We start from the raw sequence: 13,683 nt of genomic DNA, 5'->3' as shown, positions 1-13,683 counted from the left end.
ATGTCAAATTCATTTATATAATTTTTAGCATAACCAATTTATTTCTCTCATTCTAATTAGAGTCTATCTCCTAAAACAATATAATTTGTGACTTCACTTTAATATATAAATATTTGGGTAATGTCAAAAATAAAATCATGTTACTTCATTTTATAGTAATGGTAATATAGACTCAAGTTCAGAATAAACTCTATATATTAAAATATAATCATTATCGTAATATATGATCATCATTTTTTACTTCGTCTGTGAAGTTCTTTTGTATGCTTATTATCAACACATTTATTGTGAACAACTAATGATTGAACTTGGTTTTATTGAGTTCTATATAGAAACAATGTTGTTTTTTAGTTTTGTTGCAAAGTTACTATTCTTTATTAAGTTGTTATTGTAAAAGTTCTATCTAATTAAATACATAATTAAGAAGTGAAATGTATAATCTAATGATCTAAAGATGTTCTCATTTTGTTTGATACATCATTCTATTGTTGTGCTTAAAGATATTATACAAAATAGGAATACTATAATGTTTTCATTTATAATATTATTGTAATTTATAAATATTTATGTTGTAAATGTTATCTTATGTTTTGTTCAAAGTTCATAAAACCAATATTTATTATCTATTTTTGTTATAAGTTTATAATATCATGTTGTAAACGAATCTTCACCCAAGACTTATTAATAGAGGTATAAAAGTTTGGTTTGGTTCGATTTTGGTGCATTTTAGTGACCTAGCCGAACATAATGGCCCCGCTCAATTAACCGCAAATTTAACAATAGGAACCGAACCGAACCGTTCTTTAATGGTTCGGTTCCACGATTTTTCTATTATTTTTTATGGAAAGTCTTGTATCAATTGAAAGCTCAAAATGTATTATAAGATTTTTTTTTACAACAGGAAAAACACTACTAATATTATTAACAAAAATGTTAGTAACATATATAATAATTATGTAATTTATGGATAAAAAACTCATATATAATACAATCCACAATTAGTAACATATATATAATAATATAATTCATGATTAGTGATATATATATCAATCAATAAATATATAATAGTTACATATATAACCTTACAATTCACAATTAGTAACACATATAACAATCTATGGTGTATATTAGTTTCAAACTCAATACCACTATAACATATATGTAATAACATATATATTATTAACATAATAACAATTTAGTAACATATATAACACTATAATCACACAAATTGATAATTTAAGCTACAAAATTGGTTGAAGAATTTAAACAATAATAAAATATAATTCTTTAGTATCTATTTGTTTGATATGTGATTCAGTTTGGTTCGGTTCCAGCGGTTCCTAAATTTCTAAAACTATAAACCGAATCGAACATAAATGGTTCCTTAAAAAAATAACTGAACCAAACCGCGAAACCAAACCAAACCGTGAAACCGAACCACATTTTGCGGTTTAATTCAGTTCAGTTCCATCGGTTTCGCCGTTTAAACCGGAACCACTTACCCTACTTATTAACAAGCAAAAATTACTGAATATAAAAATCTAAGAAAAAACGAATAGCTCAAACGAATATGAGTAAACCTTCTAAAAAATCTATCCATTTTAATGTTGGATTCAAGTCTATTTTAACTACATAATAAAAAAAACTCTCTCAAACTATATATCACCTCATTCTCACTTATTTCCCTCCTAAAAGGTTTTATGTTACTACGATGTACATTCTCACATCACATCCTTACCTTTCATGCATTTTATATTTTAATAATTTAATGTTAATTAGCGATTAACCTCTATGTGTTTTTATGTTTAAAATTAATAATTATTGAACATTAGATGAGATTGAAATCTCTTTTCACATCCAGACTATTTTTCTTTCCTGTTTCATTTCATTTATACTAATACATATTTGTCTCTCTCATACATCTTCATCTCTCCCCTACCTGATCATCTCCCCCTACCTCATCATCTCCCATATAAGGGTGTAAGTGTGTAACTTCATATACATCTTGACGGATGAGCACAAACATATAAATCTTGATGGATGAGCACAAACATATAAATCTTGTGATCTCACTTTTGGTAACAAAACCTTAATATAATCATTCGAATTTCTCTTATGTAGTTATTTAATTTAAATTAAAAAACTATACAGTTTCACCTAATTCAATATTTCTATAATCTATCTATACTATTTAATGTTTACTATTACTCTAAGAATTGCTACCATTTTCACCTAATCAAAGCTCTGTGATACTTTTCTTACTGAATTTTAATATCACGGTTCAGATTCTTTAGATTTTAATTTTTCTCTATTATAATTAAAAAAATCAAATTCGAAATTGAAATTTTTTATAACTTTTAAATATTTTCAATAAAAAGGACTCATATAATATCATGATTTGATTTTATATTTTTATTAGAAAATCATATTCGAAGTTGAAAAAATCATTTGATTTTTTATAAATTTTAAAATATTTAATTTAAAAAAATCATATAGTATCATGTTTTAGTTTCCTATTTTAATTAGAAAATTCAAATTCGAAATTGTCATTTATTTTTCTTATATGTTTGAACAAACAAAACACATGTAACACATGTATTCTTAATAATATCAATGTATGAGTAACATGTGTTTTTAACTATGTGAATTCACAGATAATATGTGTTTTTAACTATGTGAATACACGAAGAACGTGTATTTTATTTGTAATGCGTGTAGAATAACATGTGTGTTTTTAAACACGCGAATATAAGGGTCACATGTGTATTATTAACAATACGAATGTACAAATAATATGTATGTTTTTAACCCTGCAAATGCACGAGTAACATGCATGTTATTAACTATGTGAAGACACATATAATATGTGTCTTCTTAGTCATGTGATAAAAAATACTATCTCATGCGAATGTACGAGTATGTTACTAGTTTTTTTTGGGTTTCCCACAGGTATTCTCGCACTGGATGCAATCCTGTCCGAGCCAGGAACATCCACAAGTACTGTGACTAACTCTCCCCGCGGACGTTTTTTCGATCCACAAGACTAGAACCTGAGACCTTACTTAAGGGAAATCAAACATGTACCACTTGAACCAACGTCAGTTGATGTATGTTGCTAGTTTAATAATATTGATTGAAAAAGTTGGCTTAAATTAATATTTTTATATCTATAAATTATTGGTAGAAAATATTGTATATGGTGATTATCATTTATTGCCATTGATATGAGGAGTTAATAGATAATTAATAATTTAATAATTATATAAGAAAAAAATAAATGCATTGTCACTTGTATGAATTTTATATAGGATTTAATATGTATATACTGAGAGTATAAGTGATTTTTACACTGTCAGTAAATCATCACCATTCATATATTAGTTATTACTAAACTTTCAAATAAAAGTATTACAAATGAATGGTGAATGATATGCTGACAGTGTAAAAACTTTACATTGTCAGTGCATAAATTTTAAACTTTTTTATATATATTATTTACCATTGATTATTCTAAGGAAAAATAATTCAAATTATAATTATATAAGTTTAGAATTTAAAATTTATGTATTGTTAATATAAAGTTTTTTACACTATTATTATATTATCTACTATTAGTTTTTATTACTCTTTTTTTAGAGTCATTATCTATTAAAATATAAATTGTGAATAATTTTTTGACAATGAAAAACACTTATATTATTAGTCTAGACATATTAAATCTATATGTTTATAACGGACAAAAACACTTATATTATTATATTATTAGTGTAGAAATATTAAATCTATAAGTTTATAACGGCCAAAAACGATATATATCCTCTTATAGTCCTATATTAAACCTGGATACACAATGCTGTAATACACATCTTTCCGAAAGAAAGAAAATCTACACTAATGGTCAACAATCCCAACCACCTCCATTAGTATGAGACAGAATTGAGTAGAGTCCCAACACAAAGCAACACGATGTCAAAAACGACGTCGTCTTCTTCACCTTCAAAAACCCCGGTTCAGCTTCCCGAAGACATCCAAGCCGAAATTCTGAACCGCCTTCCGGTCCAAACCCTCGCCCGGTTCCGCTGCGTTTGCAAATCATGGCACCGTTTATTCACCGATCCTTTCTTCATCAACAACCACCTCCGCCGCCACCACTCCACCACTCCCCACCGCATCATCCTCTCCCGTTACTTCAAATCTCCCTTATCCATTTCCCTCCACCACCGTAACCACAACCTTCAAGAACTACACCTTCCTTTTATCTCCGGCCACACCTACTACGTCAAAGGCCACTGCCATGGTCTTATTTGCATCATCATCAACAACGGTGACATCGTTCTATGGAACCCTTCCATCAACCAACATAGAATTCTTCCAACACCTTCGAATTTCATGAAAACCAGAGAAGTTCTCGGTATAGGTTTTGATTCCACAATCAATGACTATAAAATCATCAGAGCCCCTTCCTCTTACTGCAATATCAAGGTCAAAGATTATAATCCCCAAATTGAAATCCTAACCCTAACTTCCAATTCGTGGCGAAAACTCCCTGACGAAGTTACCCCTCCCTATTTCATCGAGCACTATCACCAATCCGTGACGTTGAACAACGCAGTTTACTGGTTGACTCTCGATGATATCTCTACTGTTGTGTTGAAGTTCAGTTTATCGGAGGAGAAATTCACGGTGGTGCCTAACCCACCGGATAATAATGGGAGGAACTTGTCGTGGTTGGGAGTGTTGAATGGCGCACTATGCGTTGTTCATTCTCAGAGGAGAGTTTATTTTGATATATGGGCGACGAGGGATGATTGTAATTGGGAGAGAATGGTATCGGTTTCGAAGTTTCTAGACCGGTTGAGGTCGTTGGATTATGCTCCTCTTTGTTTTATGAAGAATGGGGAGTTGGTGATTAATGTTAGAGGGAAGGGAGTGTTTGCTTATGATGAGGAGGCTGATGAGTATAGTAAGATTGCTGAGGTGGATGATGTGAAATGGTTGCAGGAGACTGTGTATACTGAAAGCTTGGTTTCGCCTCACGGCGATGGTGGTGATGGATTCTTGGAGCGGATAAGTTCGTCTAGTACTCGTAGTCGGAATCTGTGGAAGATGCTACGCAGATTTACCAATGGTGTTGTGGATCATTTCAATGGTAAAGGTAGTAAAACAAAGTGATGCTTAATGCTGTAATGATTGTTTGTGGTAACAACACTTGTCTGGTACTCATTAGCAATATTAGTATGAAGGTTGTTTGAGGATACATCAAACTCATTTAGATAACGTTTTGTTCTTTAGAAGTCTTCAAGTTGACTCTTGGCTTAAAGTTGTTTTGGACATAGTAAGCTAAAGAGATTATAAGTTATTACTTGTTTATTGTGATGAACTCAGTATGGTGTTCCCTTGTTGTCAATACTTTCATTTTCCTGCTTACTTTTGTCACAATATAACTTCATGATGCCAGTGTATCTGTAATATGAATATATGCTTTTTTTGTACTTGAAAATTGATGCTTCTAGGAAAATCTTGAACTATAACTTGGGATTTTAGTTGTCCTTGTAATGGTGAAATGTGAATAATCATTACCTAACAAACATTAACACACAATAGAGCATAGCTTTGGAGAAACTTTAAGTTGCCACCTTCTAGTAAGGGTTCCTTTTAAGCTAGCTCATATCTCATAAAATCATAAAAGGCACTGAACAATCCTCAGTGTGTACAAGTGCATTTTAGTAAAGTTACACTATTTTCATTTATCATTTTGTACAATGAATTGAAAGCCTGATTCATATTTGTTGGAAGAAATTCCTTTATTCATTCTTCAAAACCTTTGTGCAACACTGGACTACTCTCCATGTAACTTCCTTCTTGATTTGGTTAAATATGCTTCCTAACTTCATTCTCCTTTGAATATCCTATTGTTCATTTTCTTCCTATATATGTTACATCAATGCCACGATCACAGTAAAGCGTTAGTCTTCTTGATCTACTATTTCTCTATATATACAACATTTGAAACTTCAACAAATTATATTTTTATGAAAAGTGTCTTATTTGAAACCAATATTACGATCATCTTGAGTTAGGATGAAAATGGGTACCTGGATTCATGAGTATGCACAAAAGATACTCGCAACGAGTTGAGTCTGTGTCTGTGTTGTTGGACCCATGGGTAATTGAGACTCAAGATTTTAAGATCTGTTGTTGGATGGGCTTGGGTCCAGGCAATGAGGTACCCAGATCCAGGGTAGTCGGTCCTGCTATTCCTTCATATATATATATATATATATATTGTTAATCTATATTTTTTAATTCATAAATGTGATTATTATGTTATTAAATAGTGATGTTATATTGTTAACTAAGTAGTGATGCTATGCTATGTTATTAAATGTGATTATTATGTTATTATATTCTTACTAAATCAATTTTATCTCATAATATTGAAATAATAAATTTAAAAAGTGTTTAAAACTTTAAATTATGTTTGTAATTTTTCTCTTGTTGATTATCTAAGTAACATATAAGATTGCGAGAAACAAATAAACAATTACATAAATTACTTGCAATTATTTTTAATGTTTTTAAATTTGTGGGTACCCACAGATTCACTAGGTACCTAAAGACCCGTGGCTAGTAGACTCAACTAGTGTTATTGATATCATACCGGTCATCAAACCGATTAAGGTACTAATATAGTGGTATTGTGGTTCAACCGATGATTCACTAATTAAACTGCATACCGACAAAATTAAACATATATATATATATAATATATTAAAATTAATGTTGAAAAATCAATAAAAAACCAATATTTTTTATTTTCATTAAAAAATTAATTTTAAAATAAACCGGCAGGTATGACTAGTACGGTTTAATTGAAAATCGGCCAGTATGACTGATTTTAACCGGTATGATTGCATGATTGATATAATTATTGTACCGTACCGGTATAGAGACCGGTTTACCGGTTGAACCGGCCGACAAGAACTGATTTTTATAACATTGGACCCAATAGATATCAACATGGGTCTAGGGCAAGTTTGTATAAAAATAAAGCAATGAGGCGGTCCAGATAATGCACTACCCTTACAAGCAAATGTTCATGTCATGAGTCTGCCATTACAAGCAACTGTTCGTGGCATTACATGATATTACAACGGTTAGTGCATGTGGATATTTTGGTTGATATTGTGGCCTTCTATAAACAATTGTTGATGGATTTCAATTTTTTTGAATAAGTATCATTCACTCCCAAAAGTGTTGCTCAAAAGAATCGAATTCTTGACATTTTAGTCATATTATGAATCTAGCAAAACCTTACATGACTAGATCAACTCCTTATTGGTGCTTTAGGATTCCAATTTGAAACCATGAATTTGTAATGATAATATAAGGGGACACAACCACATATTAAGAAATGCATCTTGCACAACCATAAATTAAGAAATGTATCTTGCACACCCACATATTACTATCAAGTTGATTGATTTCTTGTTTTTGAGAGTTGAACCAAGACCTCATTCTTATAGGTGAGAACATATTTTAGGTGAGAAGTGAGAGCATTGTCTTCGATCTACAATTTTCATATAAGAAATGTATTTTGCACAACCACATATTACTATTAGGTTGTTACATCTAATCATTGAGTTAGCCTTCTGCAAAAAGCAATCATTATGTTCTTAGTCCAACATTGTAGCATCTGCCACTTGAACTCCTGCAATATCAATGATATTGCACTAAATATTACATGCCGACGATTCACACTTAGTCGATATGTTCAATTGTTTGACATACACTCATATAGTAGAGATAGAATAAAAAAATGCATATATTAATTTGTTCAGAAGTGAATCCTAGTAAAATCTATAGTTTGAAAACTATGGTTTGGCTTAATAAAAAATCAAATTTTTTCACGTACAACTTAAATCACATTTTTAGACTTAGATTCTTGTTTAGACATGATGTAACCTTACTCGAACTAAATATGTGATTTGTAAATGTAACTCAATTTGTATACCCAAACCACAATTTAGCATAACCTATTATACAAACATGGTTAGATATGAAGCCTAAGTACTTAAAACAAAAACCCAAAGTACTGTTCACATATGAAATTTAATTCTATTTATGAACCTCCCACTTAGATTGTGTTCATTCTTAAATGATTTGATGCTAATTTAATGGGCTATGTTTTAGTTGATACGGGGTTGTTATTGTTTGCTATGGGAACAACCATAGGAGTGAAATGAAGAGGAAGAGTAGTGTGAAAAATCAAACATATTAATGGCATGTTGTTGCTGCCCATGTTATGCACCGTCATATGCATGTCCGGAGGTATTGGGAAATATATGTTTGTGATAATACTTAGTTTTCAGTTTCAAACACACACCATTGTGTTTGTCATGACATTTGTAGGTTTGGTGCAAGAAATTTTTTTGACCCCAACTTGAATATTGATTAATTTAATTATGTAATATTTTTATAATAAATTTTGAAGAAAAATAACTCTTTGTGAGAATACAATATGATTTTGTTGGAATTCAATTATGTTATTTATTAGGGATTTGTGCCTAATATATTTTTAAATCTCTTATTCTTAATAAATATTAAATAGTTTCAAAATTTTCTTATTATAGGTCAGACCTTATTCTAATTATACATTAATTATATATAATACAATATAATAATCACTATTGTCAACCTAATATAATTGATAGTGATAAAATTTTAATTATATAAAAAAAAGATTGAGACACCCATTATTCATGGGGACTGTGGGTATACATGTTGATCCTCCGATATTAAAACATTCAGTGCTGGATAAAATGATAACACTAACATTTAAAAAATAAATAATGGCTTAGGTTTTAAATTAATTTTAATAAATTTTTTTAATTCATTAAATTAATCTAGGTTTCACATTCATGTATTAGATAATTCTTATTAGACTTTCTAGTATGGGAGGAGGATCCAACTCTTGGTAACAATCCATACTTACACACGATTTCAGCTACAATTTGGGCTTTTTCCTCCATTATTTCATTGTAACAAAAAATTAACTTTCTAAAGCACCAATCAACACTAAAATAATTTGATATACATAGGTCAAAATACAAGAGAAAAGGACACTAGACAGCATCATCAAAACAAATGATAAGCATGTCCTACACCCTAGACTACTGCAATTAGTAGGGAACATTTTTGTTAAGGCCTAGTGGCAAAGATTTTAGCAATAGACAGCCATGACAATAGTGGGGTATGGAGTGTTGCCCATATTAGTAACCAATCCATACATCTTCTAGTGTTACTTTCTTGCTTCTCTTAACGGTTTATTTACAAGTTGAGTTTTGGAAGGAAATAAATGATAGGAAAAAGCTTAGAGTTATATCACACGTGTATTTCATAGCTCTTAAATATTCTCTTTCTTTGTTTCCCGTCTAAAACTCAACCCAAAAGACACAGACACAGACCATTAAAAGCTAAATTTCACAATCCCTATTCATTAACTCACATGTTAGTTTTTTCACATCAGATTGCTTGAGAGGCTTCAAGATGAACATTTGAGCTCCTTCTTCCATACACCTGTTTCAAGCAGAACAATGAGTTAGCATATTGAAAACAAAATAAAATGGACTAAACAGTGTTAAGAGATTATACAATAATTATGAAAGTTACTTGTCAATCCTTGTTGGTATGTTCTCAGATGACATTATAACAACTGGAACCTCCTTCATCATAGATGATTCCTGTTTCAACATAATGTTATTTGTCATGGTTAATAATTTAATATTTTATCACTTAGTGCATACATGTAAAAAATAAATAAAGCAGAAATACATACTAAACAAACACACAAAAATACCTTAATTTTCTTAAGTAGCTCATAGCCTGTCATTCCTGGCATGCAATAATCTGTGATAACCAAATTTACTTTGGATCTCTAGAAAGCAGCAATTAGTATAACTGGTTAGCACATAGCAGCTTGCTCAAATGTATATGACTAGGGTGTACACAAAACTACACAACTATGACTAGGGTGTGTTAGTTTAAATAAGTTTATTATATGTTTAATAATTAAAATCATATTATTATTTTTTAAAAAGTGATTGTATTTTTTAGAACATTGATCCAAATCAAACATGCACTCATACCATTCTAGTTGTTATATTCACACTACATAACTTTATCTAATATGAAAGGAGAAGAATGAAACATTTGTCAGCATATTGTTATTCTATATTTAAAAAGTTGAAATCTTATATTAGTAAAAAAATGATTTATTTTTCCAAAACATAAATCCAAACCAAACATACACTTACCCCATTCAAGGTGTTATGTTCACCACTTGTCAAGCCCAAGAACTCCAATGCCCTTGGCCCATTTTCTGCAGTTGTAACTGAAGCCTATAGCATTAGCAACCAACCAAAAAGGACATACAAAATATTTTTTCCAAACATAATCACCAAAATGAAAGGCATCAAAATTAAAATTATCAAAGGTGTTATTAACAATATATTTAAAAACAAAACAACATTATGACACTAATTGAGAGTGACAGTTACACATCGAATGAATTGGTTTCTTACATATAGGTTAAATGATCCTCTTTCTTAAATTATTTTTTTAACAAATAAGAAAAACGTGTAAAACTAGTCATTTCGAAAAAGGAAAATGAAGAAGAAGAAAAAAAGAGTGCATGCAATCTAGCTAGCTATACCTTTGCAAGCAGAGTTCCTAAGCAGCTTCTCAACAAGTTTCCGATCAATAAGGTTGTCATCAACAGCCAAAACATGAGGAATATCACCACTTTCCATTACCCAATTTGAAGAAGACCAAGAAGAAGAACTCATGTTTTGATCTTAAACACAAGAATAAATAACACTACCTCCTTGTTTTCCTCTTTCTTATGTTAGCAAATGAGGAATTTGAAGAAATGTTAACATACACAAACACAAGGTAATAGACACAGTTGCAATAAATAAAAAAGGGTGCACGAATATTAATTGTAGAGTAGAAAAGGACGTAAAGAAAAACAAATGTGTGACAAGACGTGTATATAAATGAAGAGAGAAAAGAAGAAAAAACACAAAGGAAACAAAACTTGAAAGTCACAAGACATGTATGAATATGAAAGTAACTATGTCCTATATATACATCAAGTGTAAATGCAAATGAATTTTAAGGTGGTTGATGGGAGAGGAATGTTAGAAAAAAATTGAGAGAGAAGAATCAACATCAAGGTATCCGTATCATGTCTCATAAGTTGTCCGCACTAACAATAATGAAACAAAATATAATAATAATCATAAATGTTTAATTTTTTTTAATTAATATAACATATTATTATTGGCACAAGACAACATTGAGGAGAATCCAAGATAACAAATCATTTTTCAATCAATATCAGAAAGAGATACTTATACCAAGTCACATATATTGCGTGATCCTTTTGGGGTATCTATGGATTTGATTCAGTCCCCACCCTCTGTATTCAGAAATCAAAATCTTGAGCTGCCATCATCAATTCATATCTCTCACTATCTCACACACATTTCATTTATAGTTTCTTTTTTTTTTCCCTGTCTCTGTTGACGAGATTTCAGCATCAATATCTGCACACTATGCATTCATACACACTTCATGTTTGAGACATGCTTACCACAAGTCTTTATCTGCTAAGCTATACGCCTGTAAGTAAGCACCCATATAATAATGTTAATCACAAAATACATCATTGGGAATTAATGAGATAATATAATTATTGAGTTTTGGTCGATAATTTGTTGAATATAATAAAGGATAATTTTTTGGAGTTTTTTAATTATTTATTGATTCTTAACTAATTATAAAATTGATAGCACATTTGTTGTATCATAATTTATATCACTTCATATACCATATACTGTAATTGATCTGAAAAATAATTAATAATAAAACTTTTAATTTAAATACATTTTCAATCAATCATATTCATAGCTCATATAGTGATACAAATTGTAGAATATAAGATATTTTCTCTATAAAATCCAACTAAAAAGTTGAAGATAACATTTTTATATGGCAACTCATAGCACATGTGGTGTAATATTGATGGTAGTGAAATTCAAATTTTTAGTTATTGCTCATTGCTCTTCTAATTATGATTTATTAGTATCTTTATATCTGATTATTTTAAATAAAAATTAGAAGTTTGACAAATTTTGAACTTTTAATTGATTGTAATTGAACAAAAATTAGAAAAAAGCCACTGTAAATTTTACGATAATTTTATTTATGGTAATAAAATTCAAACTTTTATATTGATTTTCTAATTAATGTTGACCAGTTTCTAATTAAGAGTAAAAATATTATTGTATTACATATAAAGATTAAAAGTGTCATATTGTACTATTCTTCTTTTTGTTTTTTTATGCATATCCCTTTTTCTGTAAGGAAGGGTCTTGACCCAGCAAGGCAAGGGCAGAAAATAATCCCTAGTTCCCCAATTAGAAAGAGATTATATGTCTATATTTTTGTCTTAATTTCTTGTCTAGATCTAATAAAAAAATGTCACATAATTAAATTTTTAAAAAGAAATACAAAATAATATTTTCATTTACTTGAAGAAACCTATTGATTGGGGATATGAGAATACAATAATTTTAGGATAGAGAAACCTTATTCTCCCCATCATTGAGATTGTTCTCCCCGAATGTTCAATGGATCCCACAACTTCTCAAAAATTAGAAAAGAAAATAGTTAGTATGGAATGAAACTTAAAACAATATTATAAAAATAAATATTAAATATAAAGCTCAAATTGTGGATAAAAAAAATGTAAAGCTCAAATACCATTCAATAAACTCAAATTAACTCAAGTTCATTAAATTGAAAAAATAATAAAGAAACTCATAATAATTTCAAACTCAAAAAAAAAAATATCAAGATCTAGAAATCAAATTCATTTCTCCTAATAAGTTTATAACATGGCATTAAAAAACATATTTACCCATGGTATATATATAATTTGATTTTATACCTAAGTTTTTTGTTTTTCTAGGGGAAAGGTGAGTATGTTTTAACTCGACATTCACATTATCTTGCATGTCCTAGATTTTATATTATATTATCGGGTCATGATTCACATTATCTTGCATGTCCTAATTAATTTGTTTCTCCTTTCCATTCTCACATGAATCCCCAAAAATCATTGCAAATTGTAACCCCTTATATCAGCTAAATTAAAATGTTTCCTTGTGAATTGCACATAGAAACTAATGCCATTTTTATATAACCCCAACACATACAAACACTCTCATTGCACAGGGCAACAGAAGCGCCCGAAGTTCTTGGGCAAAGGCATCTGTTGTGCGATGTTTAAGCTGAGATTGGCAATGCCTTAATTAGTGAGGAAACATAAATGTCTGGGATATTGTGTTGAGGAAAACTTTATAAATAGGGAGTGCAACCTGCTTAGTTGTATTGATTGAATGTTATTAAATTTGGCACATATGGAATGGACCTTTTCGATGTAGAATGAATATATAATTGGGTCGAGTTGTCGGTCCGAATGATCATGAATTATAATCAGTATATATCTATGACTTAACTATTTATACATAAATGACTCGTTCGGTCGAACCATTTAATCAATCAATTTATTTTAAAGAAAATGCTAAAACGATGTCTCCCTAAGAGGAAAAAAGA

General features: G+C 29.9%; 2 protein-coding genes across 2 annotated transcripts; one reads left to right on the top strand and one right to left on the bottom strand.

Moving 5' to 3' along the window:
- On the top strand, positions 3,857-5,427 carry LOC109343451 (putative F-box protein At3g16210). Its single transcript, XM_019581723.1, has one exon. The coding sequence runs from the start codon at positions 3,967-3,969 to the stop codon at positions 5,170-5,172; it is 1,206 nt and encodes a 401-aa protein (XP_019437268.1). The 5' UTR covers positions 3,857-3,966; the 3' UTR covers positions 5,173-5,427.
- On the bottom strand, positions 9,053-11,181 carry LOC109342580 (two-component response regulator ARR17-like). Its single transcript, XM_019580537.1, has 5 exons — positions 10,715-11,181; positions 10,317-10,393; positions 9,860-9,937; positions 9,673-9,743; positions 9,053-9,579 (listed from the first exon to the last, which is right to left on the bottom strand). The coding sequence occupies exons 1-5, from the start codon at positions 10,845-10,847 to the stop codon at positions 9,477-9,479; spliced, it is 462 nt and encodes a 153-aa protein (XP_019436082.1). The 5' UTR covers positions 10,848-11,181; the 3' UTR covers positions 9,053-9,476.

The sequence above is a fragment of the Lupinus angustifolius genome, chromosome LG03 (genome assembly GCF_001865875.1).
Source record: "Lupinus angustifolius cultivar Tanjil chromosome LG03, LupAngTanjil_v1.0, whole genome shotgun sequence".
NCBI classification, from domain to species: Eukaryota; Viridiplantae; Streptophyta; class Magnoliopsida; order Fabales; family Fabaceae; genus Lupinus; species Lupinus angustifolius.
The sequence above is the reverse complement of the archived record's forward strand: the minus strand, read 5'-3'. Positions and strand labels throughout refer to the sequence as shown.